General features: G+C 26.8%; 3 protein-coding genes and 1 long non-coding RNA gene across 6 annotated transcripts; 3 read left to right on the top strand and 1 right to left on the bottom strand.

The window, feature by feature from the left end:
• The first annotated feature begins 2776 nt into the window (after positions 1 to 2776).
• LOC127280576 (peroxidase-like) lies at positions 2777 to 21383 on the top strand. 3 transcript variants are annotated; one of them, XM_051303647.1, is made up of 14 exons: positions 2777 to 2858; positions 12297 to 12394; positions 15372 to 15540; positions 16647 to 16858; positions 17804 to 17980; positions 18157 to 18347; positions 18611 to 18797; positions 19033 to 19230; positions 19319 to 19466; positions 19575 to 19746; positions 20172 to 20342; positions 20449 to 20647; positions 20766 to 20871; positions 21047 to 21383. In XM_051303647.1, the coding sequence occupies exons 2-14, from the start codon at positions 12301 to 12303 to the stop codon at positions 21156 to 21158; spliced, it is 2136 nt and encodes a 711-aa protein (XP_051159604.1). In that variant the 5' UTR covers positions 2777 to 2858; positions 12297 to 12300; the 3' UTR covers positions 21159 to 21383. The 3 variants fall into 3 exon arrangements, with proteins under 3 accessions (XP_051159604.1, XP_051159605.1, XP_051159603.1); XM_051303648.1 differs by lacking the exon at positions 2777 to 2858 and adding an exon at positions 9282 to 9305; XM_051303646.1 differs by lacking the exon at positions 2777 to 2858 and adding an exon at positions 9328 to 9522.
• Positions 11081 to 12286, bottom strand: LOC127280580 (uncharacterized). The gene is made up of 2 exons (XR_007842844.1): positions 11575 to 12286; positions 11081 to 11246 (listed from the first exon to the last, which is right to left on the bottom strand). It is a non-coding gene; the product is annotated as an uncharacterized LOC127280580 (long non-coding RNA).
• An 858-nt stretch (positions 21384 to 22241) lies between the features above and the next one.
• Positions 22242 to 24420, top strand: LOC127280660 (peroxidase-like). Its single transcript, XM_051303814.1, has 8 exons — positions 22242 to 22290; positions 22383 to 22559; positions 22641 to 22834; positions 22972 to 23149; positions 23245 to 23442; positions 23723 to 23870; positions 23971 to 24130; positions 24238 to 24420. Exons 1-8 carry the CDS (start codon positions 22242 to 22244, stop codon positions 24418 to 24420), a joined length of 1287 nt encoding a protein of 428 aa, XP_051159771.1.
• On the top strand, positions 24394 to 25066 carry LOC127280658 (peroxidase-like). The gene is made up of 3 exons (XM_051303813.1): positions 24394 to 24725; positions 24823 to 24925; positions 25006 to 25066. The coding sequence occupies exons 1-3, from the start codon at positions 24533 to 24535 to the stop codon at positions 25064 to 25066; spliced, it is 357 nt and encodes a 118-aa protein (XP_051159770.1). The 5' UTR covers positions 24394 to 24532.
• Positions 25067 to 25191: the final 125 nt, after the last annotated feature.

Raw genomic sequence — 25191 nt, 5'->3', positions numbered from 1 at the left:
AACAAAAAATGTATGGCGCACTTTTTGATTGGTCCAGCGGATGCTGAGCTACACTCTGATAAATTTCTTAAAAAATTTTGAAAAATTAAATTTTCGAGATAATCGTTCCGGAATACCGCCATAGTGATTAGAAGAAAGTTCTGAACAAAAAATGTATGGCGCACTTATTGCTTGGTCCAGCGAATGCGGAGCTACAATCAGATAAATTTTAAAAAAAAATTTAAAAAATTAAATTTGCGAGATAATTGGTCGGGAATACCGCCAAAGTCTTAACCCGGGAGTCTCGACCAAAAAATGTATGGCGCACTTTTTGATTGGTCAGCGGATGTGGAGTTACAATCAGATAGATTTTTTAAAAAATTTCGAAAAATTAAATTTGCGAGATAATTGGTTAAGAATACCGCTAAAGTCTTAACCCGGGAGTCTCGAACAAAAAATGTATGGCGCACTTTTTGATTGGTCCAGTGGATGCTGACCTACACGCATATAAATTTTGGAAAAATTTTCGAGAAATTAAATTCGCGAGATAAGCGCTCCGGAATACCATAACTGTCTTTAGCAAAAAGTAGCGAACAAAAAATATATGGGGAACTTTTTGATTGGTCCAGCGGATGCTGAGTTACAGTAAAAATCAAATTTGGAAAAAATTACAAAAAATTAAATTTGCGAGATTATCGGTTAGGAATACCGCCAATAAAATAGTCAAAAAGTTCCGAACAAAAAATATATGGCGCACTTTTTGATTGGTCTAGCGGATGCTGAGCTACACTCAAAAATATTTTGGAAAAATTTTCGAAAAATTAAATTCGCGAAATAAGGCCTCGGGAATAATGCCAAAAAATTGAGCAAAAAGTCTCGAACAAAAAATGTATGGCGGATTTTTTAATTGGTACAGCGGATGCTGAGCTACACTCAATTAAAGTTGTGAAAAAATTTCAAAAAATTAAATTGTCGTGATTTTTGCCCCGGAACACCATAAAATTCATTAGAAGAAAGTTCTGAACAAAAAATGTATAGCGCACTTTTTGATTGGCCCAGCGGCTACTACGTTAGGTCAAGATAAAAGGGTTTTTTTTTTATTTTTTGTGATTAGTCGATATAAGTATTCTCGAAGGATTATGTCAAAAATTTTTAAAATGGAATAATCGAAAATTTATTTTTGTTTAGTTCAAAATCTGTTTGTTCTATGGAAATGTGCGCCACTTTACGTTGATCTTTGAAGTTTTCATTTAAGTCTGATTTTCCTTCATGTGTCAGACAACCGGATTTTCAATCAAACATTAACGAAATATCCATTTTTGGATATTCTGTATAAAATGACAATGCGGTAATTGTCGTTTACTGTATATAATTAAATAAATCGTCAGCTGTGCGGAAGTTCTTTGAAAATTTTGTTATAATGACATAAGTTGTAATCGCATGGAAAATATATTCACAAAGTGAAATGGACATTTGACATTTTTGTTTCTTTTATATTTTTTTCTTTATCTTGCTATAATTCTTTGTTTATAAGTGCCTCTTATTGAGGTATGTTATATAAAAATAGGGCGTTCTCTTCATTGACTATGTATTAAGATTATATTCACTTGGACATGGTGTGTCTTTCTTTGTCTTTCCGTTACTTGAATTGACGACATATTTGCTGCCAATTTATATTATACTTGCAAGAGAAAGGACTTATGCCCCTGTTTTCTGTGAGTAACTTTTTTTCAAGAAAAAAAACCAGGAGTTAAGGACAAGAAAAACCACTGGCTTCTGATCTGGCTATTTTTTTAAAAGCACACGGTAAGTAATGCTGATTCCTTTTTCAATTTTTGGGTAATTTTATCATTTTGCGCAGAATAGCTATACATAAAAAAATCAAGGGAAATAATTGAATACATTTATTGCATATTTCTTTAAAAGATTGATGTTAATGAGGTGAACATTCATTGTCACTTAAACGGTGAGTTTTACTTTCTGGCACGCATTTCTTTAATTGTCGTCAATTATTCTCAAGTGTTTGTTCCTGAAAACTGTTGACATTTTACTGTAATTTACATTTTACGTGTGTTTTTTTATTTGCTTTGTTCAGCGTGTTTTTTTCTAAATTCTCGTCGCTTTTTATTTTCATTGTATTACAAAATATTTTCAATTTTTATAATTTACTGTATTTTTTTGTTGTTGCACTAATTGTAAGAAAAACTCTGGTATTTGTAACAAATGAACAAACATTTCACACTATTTGTTGACTATTAGCCGTGTAACATTAAGTGGTAATGACAGTAATAATAGTGGTAATGATGGAGAATATATAATATGTGGAACATGAGAAAAATTCATAATTTTCATGAATTAATATAATGAACAATAGCAGAAACAGTCATTGGTAAATTTCAATTGAAGCTAAATAAAGCTTTAAATAAAATTTAAAGTTAAATTCTTTAAGGAAACTTAAATGAATCTTAACAAAGTTATAAGGAATCTTGGAATTACTTTTTCGACGTAATTTCTGTTCATAAAATTATTGACTCTTATGACGGAATTAATTGGCAAATAAATGAAATTGATTTTAACTGATAAAATATAGAAAATTTGGGAAAAAAGTAATTAATTGACAAAAAATAAATTTTGAAATTCAATATATTTATGTCTTAAGACTTAATATATTGGTAATATACTATTGGTTGGATTTAAAGTAAGGATATAGAAGGGAGCTTTCGGCTCTATGTACAAGGCGATTTTTCTTGGGTGGTACTGTTGCCCCCCACACTTTCTCTTGTCATTTATAAACTTGGTTCAAACTCACTACCCGTTCAGTTGCCCTGTCTTCAATTACCGGTTTTATCACTCTCTTTTTCTGGATACCTCTTTTACAGGTATTGTGTACAAATTGAATTAATTACCAATCAACAACAACAACAATACCAATCACGAAAGCCTGATGGATTAATAAAAAATAAACAAAAAGCAACAATTATTCTCAATTTTAAATTTTTTGAGAAAAAAATTTTATCATTCGTTAGTTCAAAACAAAATCAATAAAATTTGCAAAAAATTTTTATCAAAAATCATTAATAACTATAAATTTAATTTTCAAAAAAATTTAAATTTTGGTTAACAATTATTAATTAAAATTAAATAAATAATTTAAATTCAAATATCTTCAATTAAAAAGTAATTTTTTTATTTGAAATAAATAATTGTGTACATTCGAAATTACATTTTTTTTAAATTATAACGAACTAAATTACTCAAAAGCAAAGTGAAATTCAAAAAAAAATTATAAAAATTTATATCGAATTTTGAAAAAAAATAAAATAAACTACATAAATTAATTTGTTCAAGTGGGCCATGGACCAAGTGCAATTTATTTTCATCTCAATGACTATTAAGAACAAGTGATTCGCATTGAAGTGAAACGTGTGTTTTTTTTTACTGGATTTTCATCGGGACATATAAGTATTATGGATGTGCACATTTTTAAAAAAGGAATGAGTGTAATTTCTTCAGGTAGACGTAAAGTGTTTTTTTAAAAATGAAATTCCAATAAAAATTTGGAATTATTTTGTATATTAAATATTTTAATTAATATAGAAAATATATTATTTATGTATTTGATATTTATCAAACGTTAAACAAAATTTCATCTCTTAAAATTTTAGCTAATCCATTATTTAATTAGTTTATAATAAATATCTTATATTGTAATTAATTAATTTACAATTAATATTTTATATTATAATTAATTAATTATTTAATAAAATTATACAATTCAATTATTTTCTTATTGAAATTAATTTTTAAAATATTTCTATAAATTAATGAAATTTTCTGGATTAGAAAATTACTTTGACTGTTTATAAAATGGGACAAAAAATATTGTTAAAAGTAAAAAGTCACGTTAAACTTTTTAATATTCTGTTCCGAAAAATGATACGATGTTGAAATATACGGTAAAGTAATGGCACAGGTTTTCAGTTATATATATATATATATATATATATATATATATATATATATATATATATATATAAGTGCAATTAAGTTTAAATGTGAAAGTGATAATATGAATAGTTCCGGACTATTTTTTTTTTTTTTTTTTTAATAAAATTAGGACCGACTTATTTTATGTAACATGAAGGCATTAATTTTCAAAACTCGTTTACTTAAATTTTTAATGTTTCTCTTAACGGTCACTTATTTTCAAATATTCATATACATTTTTCATGACATTGTTTATTGCTATTCTATTTGATTATTTGCAATACCATATAATATTATTGGAATTTTAATTGTTTTAACTTTTTATTTCAAGTTGTTTACTTTTTTATAGACTTCACATATTCTTTTTAATTTTTATTGATTTTACATGTTTATGTATATATGTTAATTGATAGTTTAATTAGTATAGTTTAATTTTTAATTTTTATTAATAATAGTTCAACTTAATTTATTAATTTATTATTTATTATTTTTTATAATTTTAATTAATTATTATCAAATATAAAAAATAATTTTAAAAATTAGAAAAACAAATTGGGTAATTTAATTTAGTAATTATTTTTGCCGAAAACAAGAGGAGGGGAATTAGGAAAAATTTTGTTTCATGAAGGACGTGTTACAATTAGCAGATACTCGATCCCAAGTTCATTCTCACAGTTATTAAACAATTTCGACAAATTACGTTTTCTGATATAAATTTCCGCCATTTGGCTTTTTCTTATTTTTTGCCTTTAAGCCTTCAAATTAGAAAGTAATCAACATATATACATATACATAAAGGATACATATCGAAAATACTTATTTTCCAAGTGAGGTAATTATTCTGTCATCAAGTTTACCGACCGCAAGAGCGCATGTCAAGTTTATTACTCGAGCGTAAAACATTTTGGAATCGCTTTGTTTAATAATCTAATTAACTATGACTTTCTGGTGCAAATTCCATTTCAAAATAAAAAAAAACTAGCTCAAGGATCTATAATGCACTTTTGATATTTTTTTGTCAATTTCATCAGTGCAAATGATTCATCATTGGTTAATCATGCGCCTACGATTTATAAAAAAAAATTTGCAAATTTTTCGGAGAAATTATTATGCATGGGAATTACCTCTGTGTGATGAAATTCTTGAGAAATGATGTAATTGATTTTGCAACATACTGAAAATGAGAACAGAAGACATTTTTTTTCCCAAAAATAATGAATTTCAAGAAAAAAAAGTTACATTTTTTTATAATAAATAAATGTAGAATATAATTACAAAATATAAGATTAAAAATTCGGAACTATTGTCATCGTGTTTCCCCTAATAATTTTTAGGTTATGAGTTCCTAAATTGATACCGACAAGCTTACCAACCATTAAAATAAAAAATTCCAAAAAAAGCGCGAAATTTAAAAATCTATTCATTCAGTTATAATTCTAAATATTTTTTACCCTCATTATCGTGGCATAATTTAAAAATAATTTTTCATTATTTATAAATAATAATATGAATAATAATATTTATAAATAAGTATTTAATGAAAAAAAATTTTTAATTAAAAAAATGTTATAATTATGCTTTTGCATACACCAAATAGAATGTTGAAATTTCAAGAATTTGGAAAATGTTTACATTTATATTGAATATTTATACAAAACTGGACTGAAGTAGAGAAAAAATTTCTCCGCGTGCATAAATTAATGTTAATTTCCGTAACTATTTAACAAAATTGATAAAATGAAAAACGATGTATAAAATGAAGTGACAAGCATATAATATAGCTAATCGGAAGTGCAATATAAAATGTCCAAGTGATCTAATCAAAAAAATTTTTAACGAAAAATAAATTTAATCGCGTGCCTGAACATATAATATCAGGAATAGGCTTTACTTGATCTTTGTGTACAAGAATTAATGTTGTGTGCACATTTCAATATATATAGTAATAGAAACGAGTTTATGTAAACTTGATTGTCGATTTAAATTGAAAATTAAATAAAGGAACAAACATTATTTGCTTAAATTACAAAAATATTAATAAAAAAATTAACATTTGACAAATTTTAATACTGACATTTATATTTTCATTTCGCTTTGAAAATCATAATTAATTAAACAACTGTAATATCTTATATTTTTCATATTCAATTCTTCGCACCTAAGATGATGTTAATATATAATAATAATTGCAGAAAAAAATAAAACATGAATTTTATTTGATAATAAATTTTCAATATGCATTTATTAAAATTATTTATCGTTATTTTACAGAAATAAATTTTATTCTTGATTTTAAAATATAAATAAAATTTTTATTTTCTATAATAAAAATTTCTATTTAAAAATGAAATTTATAATTTTATATCTAAAAAACAATCAAAATTTAATTATTTAAAAATAATGAATGTAAATTTAAAAAAATGTGATTCAAAGAATAATTTGAACTATATTATTATATTTTATGAAAGTGTGATTATTGAACATTATAAGGAATAATTTTAACACGCTTATCAGTGATGCAATGTTTTGTCGTTAATATAGTCCTTAGAATAGTTTCTTGTTCTCAATCTAGAGTGCAAATCAAGCGTATCATCGCCTCTATATGCTGCGAAAAAAACTTTTGAAATTCTGACCTCGACTTTCATTCAAGTCTATTTTTGATATACGCTTGAAAATCATTCACAAGTGTTTATATCAACAATTTCCGGTATTATTAACATTTTTCATTGCGATAATGAAAATTCTTTTGATAAACTTCTTGAATTTTTTGAATTAATAAATAAAAAATAAATAATAATATTAATAATAATAAAAATAATAATAATCATAATGATAATGATAATGATAATATAGGTACTATAAATAATACCTAATAGTAATATGTTAATTAATTTTTTAAACAAATAAATTCAAAAAATATATATTATAAATGACGAAATTTCTGATAAAGAAAATGAGCAATAATAATTAACTACTATCGTGAAAGGAATAAATTGTATTCAACACTAAACAATTTCCCAATAAAGAAAAAGAAAATTTGTGACCATTAAACGAATCTTTTTTAGTCTGATAACAATTATCGGCACCTGAAAACAATTTAATAACCTTATTCACAACCGATCTACTATAGTACATATATATATATATAGGAAAAGTTATACACGCGGACATTCTTAACTGTTTTTACGATCAAGATTTTTTTTATCCGCCTCCAATTGGAACACCTGAAATCTGTATCTTTTATTTAGTATCGAGAAAAACAGTTTCCGTTTTATATATATATATATATATATATATATATACAATGTTACAAATGAAGAAAAAAAATTAAAAAAAAACAACAAATGAAAAAAAAAGAATGACGTTACAGATATGCATCAAAAGTGAGAACCGAAGAGGTAAAAGAACAGAACATACGTGACTTGACTTTTACACGCGTCTCTTGTATATATGTACTGTTATAGAAGTATTTGCATTTTGTAGTAACTCTCACACAGACAACATAAGGAAATTATTCGATTTTATGCTCCAGGAGCAATAAAACACAATACACGTTTATACACTCTCATTTAGCAATCAAAGTTAAAAGAACTTTAAACCATCAGAGATCCTTGAGAATTGAGTAACGCATATATACTACATTTAAAGAATGACTTTCTATTTATAATAAAACGGATTCAACAAATGATTAATATTCATTCTTGCGGTTTTTTTTCAATGTCTAGGTCAATGAGAAATTTACTATTGTTTCTAATTTTTTTTTTCTCTATCCTAACTAAATTCTTTTCACTCTCTTCTTTTTCACACACAATATTCGAATAATTATTAATTGTCATATTGATTAAAAAAAAATTATTAATTAATTAATTATAGTGTTATATAAAAAAAATTAATAGCAAATTGTATTTCTTTAAGATCTTTATTTTAATTATTTAACAAATTTTTTAAATAAAATTCTTCACTGTAAAACGAGAGGTATTAATTTAATACCAACTTTAGGTACTAAATTGCCTTTTGGTTCTATTTTATTAATACCTAAAATTGATACTATTTTAGTACCTTCTTTTACAGTGTTTTCTAAATTAATTAATTTTAATAATTTTAATGAAATTCTTTACAAATTCAATTATTCTAAACTATTTTTCAAATAAAATTTTTTTGAAATTCAATTTATGCGATATTCAATTCATTAAAATTTTAAAAAAAATCAAAAAATAAAATTACCGAAAATTCCAATTCAAAATCACTTGAAAATTGAAATTCTATTAATTTTAAAAAATTCCAATTAAAAACCTTCTAAAATTGAATTATTTCTGAAATTTCTCATGTAAGTTATTTCCATTGAGGAAAAAAGTGACTAAAAATATGTTTATTAATAAGAGGAAAATAGAAATTTTTTTTTTTTTAATTACAAAAGGTATAAAAAAAGTTGACAGGATTTAATTAAATTGTAAAATGGAAGTTCTCAATTAATTGTATGAGATGCTGAGAAATGTGATTAAGTGTCACTATATACGCAATTGAGTAATTAACAGTAGATTTCGCGTATTTACGCGCGGGATTCCCACAGTAGATAAAAACATCTTTCCCTTATTTTTTTGCACAATATACCTGTTTCCGTGGAAGTGTCAACACTTGAAAAATGAGACAAATGTTATATTCTCTTTCTCTCTTAGACTTCCTCTCAATTTATATCGAATTCCAGTGCATCTGTTTTTTTTTTGTTTTTTGTCGTGAAGCAATTAAAATACCAGTTCGCTAACGAATTAGGAAATAATCGTCACTATTCGAGAGCGCGCGCGCTTTGTATCAAGGTCTATTAGTCATTTAACGAGGTCGAATCTATAGTCTATATAAGTGCAATAATAATAATTAGTAGTAATAACTATGAATAAATTGATTTTAAACTGATCTCGTTATCATTTAACATGATGTATATAATTATTGTAATTTTTTTCTGCACTTTTCTAAATCTTTCAAAATTTTTTAAAAACTATTTTCCCTTTTTTTAAAAAAGATAAATTTTATCTTCACCTGCAGATTCGTCATCTAAACAATGACTTTCCTTATTATTTAACTGTGGTTATTGTTCATATTTATTTGTTTCAATTTTTATATTTTCGAAAAGTTTATGAAAATGATAACCAAGAATCTTTGACGACATATAACCAGTATCTATTTTCATATAATAATTTATTATCAATTCAGTATTGAGAGCGCGCGCACGAACGATAATAAATTATCCAGGCGTAATTTATATAAAACTGATGCCAAGTATATAAGAATCGTTGGATTATCTAAGTTTTCTGGTCGAAAACTCGCAATAACAGCGACTATGTGTAAATGTATTTATATAAAATAATGGATAAGTATGAGAGAGACATTGGTTCCGGAATTTGAAAAGTCTTTTGCAATTGGAGCAATTCCGCGAGCTAAAGGCGTATTTTCTTTCTCCTGTGGGAAAAATGACGCATCGCGCGCGCTCACCGAGATTATAATTTACAATATCGGACCGATTCAATCGTATATACGACTTGATTTAATGCCGCTGTTGATGTAATTTTTATTTATTTATTTCAAAAATTTTTTTTTCTATTAACGAAAGCTAAATAATTCGGAATTTATGTCACAGTTCAAAAATAGATCCATTAGATTTTATTTAAGATATAAAATTTTTTTTTGTTCGTCTGTTGGACAAAAAATTTGCCAAATAGAAAAAATAAAATAAAATTGAAATACAGATACAAATTACAATAAAATTTGATAATTATATAAAATTAAGCAATGGATGAAATTAAAAATATATTAATCAATTTCTTTTTACAATGAAACAATGTTTCTGTCAAAATTTTCAACTACAATAGAATTTTGTAATTAATCAAAAACAAAGAAAATAAAAAATAAATAAAAGACGACAAAATTAAAAAAAAAGATATAAATTAATTTTTTTATCAAATTATGAAACGAGAAATCACAAAATCAAATGGAGACATCTGGGATGTGGGACTCATATATATGGAACGGATGAAAAAGAGTGACAGTTTCCAGAAACATGCAACTCTTATGATCTTGTGTCACACTGTAATTATATAATTAAGAAAAAAAGTCCATAATATAATTTCTTGCTACTTGATCATAAGATATATTTCACATATTATATATTCTGAATTTTTCTTATGTAACAATATTATATTTTTAATAATTTTATACTCTCGTTTATTTTTATACTCATTATTTTTACCAAGTCTTTAAATAGAAATTATAAATTTTCAGCCTATGGAATATTAAGAAAATAAAAGTAATAGTCAAAGTTCCATAATTTCTTCCTTTAAATTAGCAAAATCATACAAATTTTGAAATTCAAAGTAAAATTATACTATTTTTCGTTTGAAATTATTAGTTAAGTTCATAAATATGTAAATTTCGATAATTAGATTATAGTTTCCAATAATCAATAATTTCGTTCCCGTTGTTTAACAATGGCAATCGCTATATGAATTTGTGAAATTGTATAATTGTTGAATTATTTACTTTTCTTTATTTAGATTTTAATTTTTAAATTTATCTTTTGTATTATAGTTAAAATTTTTCAGTAATTGTCTCACTTGTAAATTTACTTTCATTTGGCATTTCTTTAATGTATAGATATATTGACTATGCAATATACTTTTTTTTGTTTACCCCATATTGCTCTAATTATTATTTATGCTCAATTTTCGATTTCCTGAGAAGAATCACTTCTTTAGAAAAGAGAATTATAATTTTTTTTTCACTTTCACTAATCTATGAGAACGAGTCATGGGAAAGTGTCATTGCAAAATACAATGCGATAGTATTGTAGATCAAGAGGTCGGGCATAAGAACCTTAACAAGGTTGCTTCAAAGGTCATTTCGCGATTTCCTCTATATAAAGAATCCTGTTCAAGGATTAAATATTCTTCACGAAATCGAAAGTTGATCCAAATTTGATACACTAAAAAGTCACTATTATTTTCATATCTTTTTATTTATATTTGTATTTATAAATTTTATACTTCATTTAAGGGGGGAACACCAGTTGTAACTCAAAAAATAATGCTTTTTTCAAGAATATTTTCCAAAAGAACAATGAATCTTTTTAAAGAATACTATTTATTAGTTAAAAGTACATGTAAAAAGCTGTAATTTAAAAGAAAAAAAAAATTTTTTTAACAAAAACTTTTGGAGATATGAGCCATTGAAGTGGCGTCTTAAGAAAAAAGGCGAATTGCGGTGACCAGCATTCTGCAAGTATACTTCGTCTGAAATACAAAAATGAAATTGATTTACATTTATTATAAGATTATCTAGTTCGTGATCGAAGGATTTAAAAAAAAAAAAAAATTTGACAAAATGGCGACCTGTCAAAGTCAAAAGTATGATTTTCGTTAAAAAAATACGGTCGATTTTCAGCTATATAAAAAAAAGTTTTGATTAAAAAAAAAAATCCTTCGATCACGAACTAGACTTATATGTGTAAATGAAGCACACTAAATTTTAAATAAATCGGTTTAATGGTATTCGAGTAATCGTGGTCACCGACTTGGAAAATGTCATTTTGAGAAAAACGCATTAAAAGTTTCAACTTACTTTTTTTTGTTCAGAAGAAATTTTGTTTCTAAGTTACAAAGAGTCATCGATTCCTGGACCATATAATAACTCTTCCGCAGTGGTTGCCGTTTCTAAATCATAGGAAAAGGCCATCTGTCGTTAGGGTCAGGTATGGCTGGCCACCTTGTATGAAGCCACGGGACGCGCCGCTGCAGTGTTCTGTATATCTCATTTATTTTTCACCGGATCAACTTTGAAATTTACAGACACATTTCTAAATATGTATACTTTAAGAAAATGCACCAAAAAAAAAATCGATATTTCGAAAGTTACAACTGGTGTTCCCCCCTTAAAAACCTTTCCCGCGACAAAATGTTAAAGGAAAAACTATGACAAAAAAATTAATAAAGAATTGAAATAAATAATAAAATATAAATAATTTTAAAGAACAAAGAGACCGAGATTCAAATATTTTTTATTATGAAGGAACTTTCTATATATAAGTCCTCGGTACATTAATTGAAAATAAATAATTAATTAGTAGGCTATGATTTACGTAATAATGATTTCATTTACCTATACATATATATAATAGGTACTAAACGCACGCAAAATAGAGGATTTAATGCGTCATGCTTTCGCTGAATTACATTTTTAATAAAAAAAAGTTAATTTTTGTTCCAATAATTAAATTGCGTTATACATTGGCACATTTAAATCAAAGAGAATTGATATGGTGTTTTTTTCCTCTATTGTTTCAGAAACATGAGTCGGACATATTTATGGGGCGCTATTTTTTTAGTGCTTCTAGAATTCACTACATCGGACAAAATTCAGAGCACTGCTTCCAAACCCAAAGGTATTTTGTAATTTATTTAAAATTTTGTCATTTTCAATTTGATTATAATTTTTTTTATTATTATTTGTAACACGCAATCTATAAGAAAGCAGAGAGGCTTATAAAAAATTAAATTATTTATACCAATAAAAATTTTTGAATATTTTTTTTGAATAGTATTAAAAAAAAATTAAATATTTTCGAGATATTAAATTAAGTGTATAGTTATGAAACTTGTCAGTGGAGAAGATCTGTGTTTAGTCAGACATTTTCAAAGCGTCTGACTAAAGAAGATGATGCTTCTACTTTAATAATAACATATATATTGTTGGCATTCCGTGAATAATTTTTTTTCTTTAATAAATTTACATTTAAATCAACAAATAAATTTCTATTTTCTTTCATAATGCGTAAAGAATATAAAATTATATACAGAACAAAATTGTAAATAAATTTATATAGATTTTATTTTAGTGAAAGTGAATATTTATATATATTCGCGTTAATGAAAATTGTATTTAGCGTGAGAAACGCAAACATATAATGTAGAATTACGTGAATATTATATAGTGATACGATAACAGATCATAAATTTGTAATTATTCTTTTCAACGTTTTTTTCAGTATAGTAAAATAATTAATTAATTATTATTAAATTACTCGCTAGTAATTATTAATTAAACCCTAAAGAAGAGGACACTTTTCATTTTTAAATGATTCTTACACTTCTTTTTAAATTTTATGATCGCCATTTGGCAAAAATTGATCTAATTTAAAACAGGATTTTGGTCAGGCGCTAGTTAGTTTCTCCGACGAGGGCCACAACAGAAACAGGGAAAATATTGTAGTATCTAAAATCGAGAATTATTTCAGCATTATTTATAGCTCGCGAGATTTCGCGCCATTTTTTTTCGTTCCTCAGTATCTCTTTACTTAATACAAAAACATACAATGATCTATCGTAAACTTTACACAATCTCATTTGCATATATTGCAAACTTATCTTGATCAAAGTGAAATAATTGCACTACCCTCTTGACTTGTATGTGTGTGTGTGCGGCTATATCCCCTCGAAGTGCGCGCACAAGGAATCACGCGAGATATATCTCAAAGAGAGAAAATATAGATCTCAGTATAGCTCCCATCCATTTTAGTCTAGGGTAGAGCAAAAAAAAAAAAATTTTATTTGATCTTGTTAAATCTTAAGAATTGATAGCGCGCGTTCCATTACATCTAGGGAACAAGTGGGAAAAACCGGGGCAACGTATTTTCTTGTGTAACAGGTGGGAGAAGGCTGTGTGCTTAAACTAATACATTGAATGCGCGGACGGCCAAATGAATGTGATTTCTCGTTTTATAATATTTTACACGCCAATAAACATTCTAAAATCCCAGCACCTTTTGTACACGCACGAACAATCATTGACCATTAACTATATATATATACATATTGTTCAAAACCTTACTTAAATATATATGTAGTAAACGATCAAGCATTCAACGCAAAATAGTCGTCATTAAAAAAGAAAAAATTCAATTTTAAAAAACGTAAAAAAAAACATAAATATTATATAGATTATGTAAAAAAGGCGCATAATTGTTTAAAAAGTAAATGTTCTTTTTTTGCAGAGTTATGCAAATTATATTTTCAGAATATAACAATTGGTTTTATATTTTCAAATGTTTCAGCATTTATTAAATTAAGTTACTATATATACGTATATATACATAAAATCCCTATTGTTAAAAACATTTTTGCAAAATCAAATTTCTAAAATTTAAAGATATTCATATTTTTAAATTCGAAATTTTTTTTATATCTAAACTTTTTTACCCTCTTCTAACGCACGTGTTACAGAAAAGGACAAAAAAGTGTACGGCCAAAACTGTATTATGTACATACGACAGAATCAGGTGTACCAATCGCAAAACGAAATTTCGCAAAAGAAACAAAGATAATGGCGCAGAATTTAAAAACTTCTTACACGAAAAAAATGTTTGTAATATATAGCAACTAATTATAGACTACAAAATTTGTAATAATTACTAATAATTATTTTCATTCACGAAAAGCAAAGTATATAAAAATAATAAAATATGAGTTAAAAAACACATATATATGCTGATAACTATAATTACATCAAACTTGACATTTAACCTTCCTTAACATTATTTAACTTTTTTTGAGAAAGTAATACATTTCAGTATTGCCATTTTTTTTTTAATTTCTTATCCAACCCCTCTTTTTAACTGAATAAGGTATAAGTGAAAGGAAAGTAAACAAGGTGGTTTAATATATATATAAATCCATTTTATATATACGAAAAGATAAATTTGAGGTTGATGTTTTAATAATGAGATAAAAGCTCTCTTTATATATATCTGTATAATGAAGTAATATAATAATTATATATATGTTGCTATTTGTTAGAGTAATTATAATCTTGTATGCAACATGTATTACTGTATTTATTACTGCATTGTGAATTTGTATAAATGAGAATAGGATATGTCACATTTTCAAACATGTTTACTATATGGAAGAAGTGAAAGGCCTAGTTCATTGAAGGTGCCGTTCCTATTATATATGTGTTCCTTTATTGCAAAAAAAATCAATTAAATGACATTTATTCACTAATGCCAGTGTAGAAAATCACAATACCGTACAACACATACGTTATATAGTGTGAATCTGACTTAGCGATCGACGTTTTTCAATTCACTTTTTAACGTCACGATTAATTTACATGACATTCTGGTATTATATAAATTTTTATACAAATGCAACCTTTTGTTGCCACTTTATCATTTCTGGGAAATAAGATGTTGCTCTCTCGCTTATTTTTTTTTATTCTATGAAACGATACTAGTTTCTTCTTTTGTCATCTATTATTTTAAATGTCTGTTTGTCTGTCTGTACGTCTGTCCGTTTGTCTGTTATATTATTATTAATATATATATATATATTATAATTAATTTTTAATTTTTCTTTTCGCAGTCAGTAAAAGGGGACTGAATTCATTTTCACCAAATTATGGATTCACATCATTTTTCGGTCAATCGACACCTAATGATTTTTTTGGATTCACAAAACCTTCATTATTCTTTACAAATCCACCCACAGGTGGTTTGGAATTCGCTTATCCATTTAAACCCTCAAAACCAAGGTGAGTGTTTCGAAAGGTTTTTTTTATAATTAATATTCAATTGATCTATATTTATGTAAATAAGGTTATAAAAAAATGAACTTACCTTATTTGGAAGCTTTTGTACTGTATAGTTGCGGACGCACCAATCATCAAGAACCTAAAAACAAAAATAGAAAATCAAAGAATTAATAACGTACATTTAAAATAAAAAATCCAATTTCGTAATAATATTTGACTTATCTCGATGGACTTGTATTATATTCTTTTTTTTATTTAAACGTCATTTTAAAGACGTCACTCAGCCATATATCAAAATCCATATAAGTCAAACGTCATCTTGTCTCTCTTACGAAAGTCAAGTATATCAAGAAATGAAAATAAGAATTAAAAAAAAGGGAAATAAATAAAAAAAATACACAACTGTTACTCAAGATATATTATACAACAAGAGAATATTGGTGCGAATTAAAAAATAATCTCACGTACACTTTTCGTGGATCGTAAATCAAGAGAGATTTTTGAATACAAAATTGCCGTCGGGTTTCATATTGTTTGCGCTGACATGCTCGCGAATATTATCATAATGAATCATCACAGTTTCCACTTATATTTAGTTGTGAAAGAGCGGAACTGTACAATATTTATAATAGACACGAAAGGCAGACACGATATTGTTTAAAACCTTGAAAACAAATATGAAAAGAAAAACATATATAAATATATGTCCCGTAAATCGCGAATACAACGACGCCCAACAAAACCATTTTACAAGATTATTGCTAAATAAATTATTACAAGATAAACCATATGCAATACACCATATTATGTATGTTACAATATATTATGAATGACGTTTGTTTATTGGGTGATTGTATTATATTGCAAAGGTTAACCTCAGGTGACTGTAATTAGAGAAACAAAAAAAATTACTAAAACTTAAAAAAAAATAAAATATTTATAAGTTTGACCTTTTTCTCGATATTTGGGTTATTTTAAAAAATTAAAACAATTTGAAAAACTTAAAAAAACTAATAATAAATTAATTTTGATATTATTAGGATAAAAATAACTATGCTCTGTATAAAAGAAATTATAAATTACTAATAAAAATATTTCCTTTTTAGTTTTTTTCCATCTAGTTTTCAGCCAATAACACCATCACCACCAACAACACCGTCGCCGGCACAACAATTTCGTTGTGGGGATTTTTTCCCCAATCAATGTTCGGCTTCGCGATATCGAAGTTACGATGGCTCATGCAATAATCAACATCAGCCCACATGGGGGATGGCCAACACACGATATGGTCGTCTACTTCCTGCGGATTATGCTGATGGTATAGAATTTATAGAAAATAATAACATAACAATTACATTAAAAAAATACTTTCCTAAATTGGAAATTATTTATTGAGAAACGATCGACAGAGTTTAAATATATGCATATATAAAGAGTATTTCGTGACTTGTTTTCGATTACGGATTTAAATGCTATACGAAAGTTCAGACCAACTATATTGATATAAGGAATATGTTCGGGGTGCTGTACTTTTAATCGAGATAAAAGAGTTGAAATTTTTTTTTTATATTTTCTTTTTCTCTGCTCTTATATAATTGCGCGCGCGCGACATAATTTTCAAATGTCATATGACGTGAAAATGTTTATGACGTGAATTGAAAGGAGAAAATTTGCATTACTTCATATTTTCACTTTTTTACGCTCTACTATTCCAAATTAATATTACTCATGAGGAATTTGTTTATATATCGAATTTTTCATATTTTAGCGCAATTTAGAGATTAGAAAGGATATACCAGAATATATTAGAAAATAAATAATAATTATTTTAAATACGAAAAAGCCTTTCTTTCATTTTCATTGACAGTTTAAAAATAATTGATCAATATATATTTTAAAAAATATAATAGCCCATTAAATTTGGAAATAATTGTGTACCATTTTTAAATGTGGATATAAAAAATTAATTCCACGGTCCGATATATGAGTTATTTGTATATATATGTTTAGGAAAATTGTTTAAATTATATGATACACAGCTGTTTGAATTATTTAAAAGAAACATAAATTCTGATGAAAACTGATAACGCGGTGTATTTAATTAAAGTGTGTGTATGTATATAATTATAAGGAAGTTATTAGTTAAAGTGAACAATTTCCGTATATCACATGTATGCATTGATTAAATTTAACTCTCAACATAATATGAAGAAAATGTGAATTTTAAAGTGGGTTTTTTTCTGCTTTTTTCATAATCACGCAGACGTTCATGCACCCAGAGCAGCAGGAAGTGGTAATCCTCTTCCACTTTCAAGAAGCCTTAGCTACATCCTCACGCCTGACATTGAAATTCTCGATAGAAAATGGACTCTTGCTGCTATGCAATACGGACAGATAATCACTCACGACATGGCCATGATAGACGGAAGCACGCAATCGAGTACGTTTTTTAAAAATCATTTTTGATTTTCAACATTTAGCAGTATAATTATTAATTAATTAATTTTCTACGACTGGTTTTCATTTTTTTTATGATAAAATATAAAACTTGATACACGCAATTTTGCATATAATTTGCACGCGATAATAATTCATATGTTAATATTGTTACGACAGCTGCACATCCAACTCAATGTTGCACAAATGATGGGCAATTGATACCCGAGGCACTCGACAGTCCGTTATGTTATCCAATAATTGTGCCAAACAAAGATCCTGTTTATGCCGGAAGGAAGTGCATGAATTTTGTTCGTAGTAATACCGACCTTGATCGTGGCTGTTCGTCTCAATATGAACCTGCAGAACAGGTTTGGTGCTCTCTTATGCATTACATATACAAGCGATAATATCCATTCATTCACTCATTACATGTTACATCATTCTATTATAATTAACACTTCGAAAGTTATTTATAAAAATCAAAATTGACTTGATCAATAAAATCAATTAATTCATTTAATTAATAATATTGCATACACGAATTAATATTTATATTATTTTGTCTTCATTAATTGTGCTAGATCCGATTTAAAAAACTTTTTTTTATGTGCAAATTTTATCACTTTTTCAGTTGACAGTTGTTTCCCATTATTTGGATCTTTCACTTGTCTACGGATCAAGCAATGATGTGGCAGCAAGTTTACGAGCAAATGTGGGTGGTCGTTTGATTGTTGAAGTCCGAGGAAATCGAGAATGGCTACCATCAACACAAAATAGAAGTGATTGCGATCAGGCAGCACAAATTTGCTACAGATCTGGTAAATTTTTTTGAATCCAAAAAGAAACTATAATTTTAATTATAGTTTTTCAAAATATGATTTTTTTTGGTGAAAAACTGTTTTTATACACGTTTGAGAATTGAAGGAAAAGAGGGGAGAATAAACGCATTTATGCAAATCATATATTTTTTAAATAATTTAAAAATTTGGCTAATATAAAAAAACGTATTTTTATTGTCGCACAATTAAGGGGGAATGGAAATTATTATTGCAGGTGACAGACGAGTAAACCAGAATCCCCAGTTGACAATTCTCCAGGTTATTTTGCATAGAGAACACAATCGTGTTGCCGGTGTTTTGGCACGACTGAATCCTCACTGGACAGATGAAACGATTTTCCAGGAAGCACGGAGAATCGTTACGGCTGAACATCAACACATCTCATATTACGAGTGGATTCCAATATTTTTAGGTATACATATATATTTTTGCAATTCTTTTTGTTCTATTTTTTCAATATTATTGTCAGTAATGTATTAATATTTTCCTCTTTATTATAGGTGTCAAAAATTCCTTTAAACATAAACTTATTTACAATACAAAAGACTATGTACATGATTACGATGCATCCGTTAATCCAAGTGTTTTAAATGAACACTCGACAGCAGCTTTTCGATATTTTCATTCTCTTATTGCTGGTAATCTCGAGTAAGTTGAATCTCATGTTTAAAATTTTCATACATTATTTATTATAAATATTAAAATTATTTTTTGCTCGAGGGATATCAAATTATAAATTGTGAATATGCTTTTCAGTTTGGTGAAAGAGCCCAGATTTACCTATTCATATAGTGCTTTTAATTCGTTGAGACTGAGTGACCACTTCAACAATCCGGCAGTTATTGAGCGCGGAAATAATTTCGATGACCTCACCAGAGGATTGGGAACTCAACCGGAAGAGGCAGCCGATCAGTTCTACGACAGAGAGGTATAATCACAATGATTTTATTTTTTGTGTTATTAATTATAAAAAGAATACCTGATGTTTCAGAAGAAAATTTTTAGAAAACAAATCGTATATATTATTTATTAAAAGTGTACCTATGCTTCGGAAAAAAAATTTAGAAGACAAATCGTATAATGAAAATAGACCTAACAAAAAGAGAAGCTTTTTTATTAAAATCGGAGGCGACTGCAACAAGGTTTTTATTGCACAGGTTACCAATCAGTTTGTAAGCATCAGTAAGGTGCAGTCGATGGATCGAAAAGTCAAACTTGAAATCTAGAATAAGTAATTTTAATTAGCTGAAACTAACAGTCGCGTTTAGTACCCTGCATCAATCGTTATTATTTTACAATAGTGTAACTCCTTCAAATATTGCAATTCATAACGAAAAAAATGTTTAATTTTAGATCACAAACTTCTTGTTCCGTGATCCAAATCAACTTGGATTCGATCTTCGATCCATTGACATACAACGAGGTCGTGATCATGGTCTTGCATCGTACAATGATTACCGTGGCTATTGTGGATTGCCAAAGGCAACAACGTGGAAAGATTTTCTTGACTTTATTTCACCTCAGGTGAGGCATATTTTTTTCAAATAAAAAAAGTACCAAAACTTATGTAATGTAATGAAAAGAAATACAATAAAATGAATGGTAAAATTTTGACTTTGCATTTCAACAGAATGTGCAAATATTGTCAAAATTGTTCGAATCACCTGACGATGTGGATTTAACAGTGGCTGGTATTTTGGAAAGACATGTGCCAGGAACATTGGCAGGACCAACATTCCTTTGCATTTTAACTGAACAATTTTTCAGAACTAGAGTTGGAGATCGTTTCTGGTATGAAACTGGAGATACTGATGCAGCTTTTACGCTTGGTGAGTCAATAATATATTACAATAAAAATAAGTAGTAAAATATAAAAATAAAAGATTAGCAATAGGTAACTTAATAATTTGGTAACAATTCCTAAACGAATAATTGATACTTTTATAGAACAATTAAATGAAATTCGCAAAGCCAGTATCTCAAGGTTGTTCTGCGACAATGGAGATAATATCCAATCGATGCAAATGAGAGGATTTGAGCAAATTTCCGAACAGTAAGATTATTTAATTATCTAAAATTTCTCTAATTAATTAAATTATTTAAAATAATTTAATTAAGTTATATAATTAAATTATATAATTTTAATTAATTCTAATTAAATAATAAAATCAACTCCTGAAATAGGAATGTATTTTAAAATAAATATTAATTTTTTTTTCTATTTTCAGAAATCCCCTGGTGAGTTGTGACTACATTCCAGAGCTCGATTTATCATTATGGAAAGACTATGCGCAAGGTCCATCGCTTATACAACCGCGACCGTCATATTTTAAGAAATAAAATAAAAATTATTTTAACTCTCTGTTACTTTTTATTTTTAATTGTTAATGAATTTTGTAAGTCCATTATTTTTTGTACAGTTACTTATTATGACTATATGGATCACTCTCATTCGACGAAAGCTATACCATATTATTTAGCTCTACTATATATATATATATCTATCATTGTCATCAAATTTTTTTATACTATAATACGAAATAAAAATATTTTGTCGTCCAAAGACGTTTTACTATGTGTTTTATTTTTATTACATTCTAATCATGTGGAAAATGTCATTAAATTTTTTTATTTTATAATTTGAAATAGCATTTTTAAATTTTTATCACTTTTATTAAAATCGGAAAAAAGTAATCTGCATTTTTAGCAAAGATGCAAAATTTTTAATGCAAAAAAACATTCAATCACAGAAGACGACGTTAAATTCATTTATTTTTGTAACACGATATTAATTAAAGGACATAATTACAAATGTGAATGTACTTCAGTTGAGATATAAAAATTCAGAAGAATTAAACGATCCATTGTTTAATTAATACTTATCTAGGTGTCACTTATTTTAATCTAAAGTATGATAATAAATACATATATAACTGACTTTTTTGAAAGAAAGAAAAAATTTTTTTTTTAATTTTGACTCGGTGCAGAAGTATTTTTTAAAGTTTATTAAAAATCTAAAAAAAGGAGAATATTAACAAATTTAATTATTCAATGTTTCTTTTTTTAATTCTTTAATATGGAAAAAATTTTTATTTTACTTCTCTCATGTTTGACTATATTTATAAAAGCGCAGTCTTCGTAAGTATATGTTTTACATTTCTTGAATAATATAAAAAAATTTGAATACAATAAATATGAAATATTTTACAAACTTACTTTTATATTTTTAATTAATTGTCAATTTTATTAGCATTGTAATTAAATAATTTATTATGTTATGCTATATCTTGCCCCTACAGTGGTGACGATTCAAATCCATTTTCGGAATCAAAATGTGGTGACATTTTTACGAGGGTATGTAAAAAATCGAAATATCGAACTGTGGACGGTTCGTGTAATAATAATTTAAATCCTACTTGGGGTATGACTTTTACACGATTTAGTCGTCTTGTACCTGCAAACTACGCAGATGGTAAATTTTTTAACTTGAACAATTTTTTAAAATATTATTTCACTTTATTTAAAATATTTTTATTATATAATTATCATTAAAAAAAATTTTAGGATTTTATGAACCTAGACTAGCAACAAGTGGCGAAAATTTGCCATTGGCTCGTGTTCTGAGTCGTATTTTAAGTCCTGACAAAAAAATAAGAGATCCAAAACACACTGTATTATTTTTGCAATGGGCCCAAGTTTCAGTACACGATATTGTTCAATCGCATGTTCGTGAAAATACAAGTTTGTCAAAATTTTAAATTGCTTAAAAATTGAAATTCAAAGAGGAAAATTAGTTTTATTAATTTTTTTTTTTCTTTCTAGATGAAACTAATTGCTGTTCGAATGAAGGAAAATTAGTTCGCGATCCTGCCAAATATCCACTTTGTTATCCTGCTCTTGTACCAAAAGATGATCCCGATTATAAAAAGAGTGGTATAGAATGTTTTAATCAATTTCTTCGTCAACATACTGACGTTTATCGCGGATGCACTCCACGTAATGGAGTTCAAAATCAGGTACACGACCAACAAGAATTTAGTATATAATAAATTAAAATTCTTTTAATACGTGCTTCTAGTAAAAATAATTAATGTTTTACATCCTGTTCATATAAGAAGATATAAATTTCATAATTAATTTATTTTCTCAACAGTTAACTGAAACTACTTCTTACATTGATCTTTCACTAGTCTATGGGCGAACGGACGAAGAAGCGAACAGTTTACGAGAATTTAGAGGTGGTAGATTACTGGCAGATATTCGTCAAAATAAAGAATGGCCACCACGTAGTGATACTTGTGTCGAGAATGCAAAAGTTTGCTATCGAACTGGTAAAAATTTTATTTCCTTTTTTCTTTTTAGATGATATAATCATATCTTTAATTATCTAAAATAATAATAGTAAAAAATTCTTTATTAACTTCAGGAGACAAGCGAACAAATCTTGGAATTCAATTGGCATTTTTTGTCGTTACTTTACTTCGACAACATAATCGTATGGCTCAAGAATTATCAGAATTAAATCCTCATTGGGATGATGAGAAACTTTATCAAGAAACGAAAAGAATTTACATTGCTATAAGTCAACATATCACATATAACGAATTGTTACCAATAATGTTAGGTAAAATATAATTTATATTATTAGATTTTATTTTTTGTACATAACTATTTTATTAAAAATATGTTTTAAATATAACATTGCGAGTTATTGCAATTTTTTGTTCAAACTAACACTTATTTGAGTGGGTCTAAGTTGAGAACCATTGCTGGCGCCGCATGGGAAAAGTTAATTGTGACGTCACGTCAGTGTTTCTCAAATCAATCTCAAATTATTAAATTATCTAAATAAAGGCTAATCAGAAAATTTCTTAATTACCTGAATTATTTAAAATTTCTCTCAGGTGAAGAATATACTCATCATGAAAAAATCACATATGACACAATGAATTATGTAAATGATTATAATCCATCTATGGATGCTAGTTCTTTAGGTGAACTCGTTGCTGCAGTTATGAGATCTTTTCACACTCTGCTCAGTCCAGATTACAAGTAAAAATAATTAAAACATTAAATCTAAGAATAATATTTTTTTTTATTCAATAAATAAATTAATTCAAATTTTAATTTCGAGTTTCTTTTAATTTTTTAGCCTAGTAAATGAAAATCGTGACCCTCCACAAGTAAGTGCAAACATAAATGAATACTTCAATAATCCAAGTATCATCGAGAAGGATGATAATTACGATTGTGCAATAAGAGGATTTGCAACACAGCCACAAGAAGGAGCCGATCAATATTATGATAAAATGGTGAAACTGATTTTCTTGTTTATATTCGGTTATTCATTAACATTATTTTAGTTACAATTGCAATTTTCTTAATAACTTATAGAGTTTAAAAAATTCTTTCTTTATAGTATACAACCGAGTTGAATCTTGGGGAGAATATAACCATAACAGATGTTCGGGCAATGGACATTCAAAGAGGACGAGATTTTGGACTCGGTACTTACAATCAGTATCGAGAATTTTGTGGTTTTCCACGAGCTAAAAAATGGAAAGATTTCTTAGACTTTATTCCCTTTGATGTAAATATATGAAAAAAATTTTCAAAAAGATTGTCTAATTTTTCTTTTGTGAAACTAAATGTTTGTTGAAACAATACTTTTTATAGATAAATTTTTTATTTACTATTTTTCTATTTAGAACGTTATGGATATGAAAAGTATTTACGACAGTCCAGATGATGTTGATTTAACAGTGGGAGCTTCTGTGGAGGAACCTGCTCCTGGATCATTGGTGGGACCAACATTCCAGTGCATTTTGAGTGAACAATATTACAGAGCTAGAGTAGGGGATCGATTTTTCTTTGAAAATGGAAATTGCGGAAATCCTTTCACTTTAGGTGTGCTATTAAACTTTTTTTAATTGCTAATAAAAAAATGGTATAATTTTTAATTTGATTTACTAAATTAAAAAAAATATAAATAAATTTTTTTCAGATCAACTTAATGAAATACGGAAATACACTATTTCGAGGTTTATTTGTGACAATACTGATACAGTATCAATGCAACGTCGTGGATTTGTACAAATTTCAAAAAGGTAAGAATGATTCATTTTTTTTTTTTTTTTTTGCAAAATATTTGTTAATTGCAAATTTTGAATTTATGCATATTTTACAGAAATCCACTTGTTAGTTGTGAATCAATTCCAAACATCAATTTATCTCTCTGGAAAGAATAATTCGTTTCGTACTACATTATAATTTCATCGATTTTCTTCAATGTATTTGTAAAGAAAAATTTATTTTTAAATTTAAATAAAAAAATTATTCTTTATTTCAGTATTTTTTATTTTTATCCATTTTC

The sequence above is a fragment of the Leptopilina boulardi genome, unplaced genomic scaffold (assembly GCF_019393585.1).
Source record: "Leptopilina boulardi isolate dan_hultmark-lab unplaced genomic scaffold, ZJU_Lbou_2.1 LbouV2_248, whole genome shotgun sequence".
Taxonomy (NCBI): domain Eukaryota; kingdom Metazoa; phylum Arthropoda; class Insecta; order Hymenoptera; family Figitidae; genus Leptopilina; species Leptopilina boulardi.
Note: the sequence above shows the minus strand (reverse complement) of the source record. Positions and strands in the feature narration are given on the sequence as shown.

Coding starts and splice junctions, on each gene's coding strand:
- LOC127280658 (XM_051303813.1), top strand. CDS start 24,533: ATGGATATGAAAAGTATTTACGACAGTCCAGATGATGTTGATTTAACA. Junction 24,726..24,822: donor CGGAAATCCTTTCACTTTAG/GTGTGCTATTAA, acceptor AATTTTTTTCAG/ATCAACTTAATGAAATACGG. Junction 24,926..25,005: donor TTTGTACAAATTTCAAAAAG/GTAAGAATGATT, acceptor CATATTTTACAG/AAATCCACTTGTTAGTTGTG.
- LOC127280576 (XM_051303646.1), top strand. CDS start 9,338: ATGAGAGAGACATTGGTTCCGGAATTTGAAAAGTCTTTTGCAATTGGA. Junction 17,981..18,156: donor AGACGGAAGCACGCAATCGA/GTACGTTTTTTA, acceptor TTGTTACGACAG/CTGCACATCCAACTCAATGT. Junction 19,467..19,574: donor CTTATTGCTGGTAATCTCGA/GTAAGTTGAATC, acceptor TATGCTTTTCAG/TTTGGTGAAAGAGCCCAGAT.
- LOC127280660 (XM_051303814.1), top strand. CDS start 22,242: ATGACTTTTACACGATTTAGTCGTCTTGTACCTGCAAACTACGCAGAT. Junction 22,291..22,382: donor ACCTGCAAACTACGCAGATG/GTAAATTTTTTA, acceptor AAAAAATTTTAG/GATTTTATGAACCTAGACTA. Junction 23,871..23,970: donor CTGCTCAGTCCAGATTACAA/GTAAAAATAATT, acceptor TTAATTTTTTAG/CCTAGTAAATGAAAATCGTG.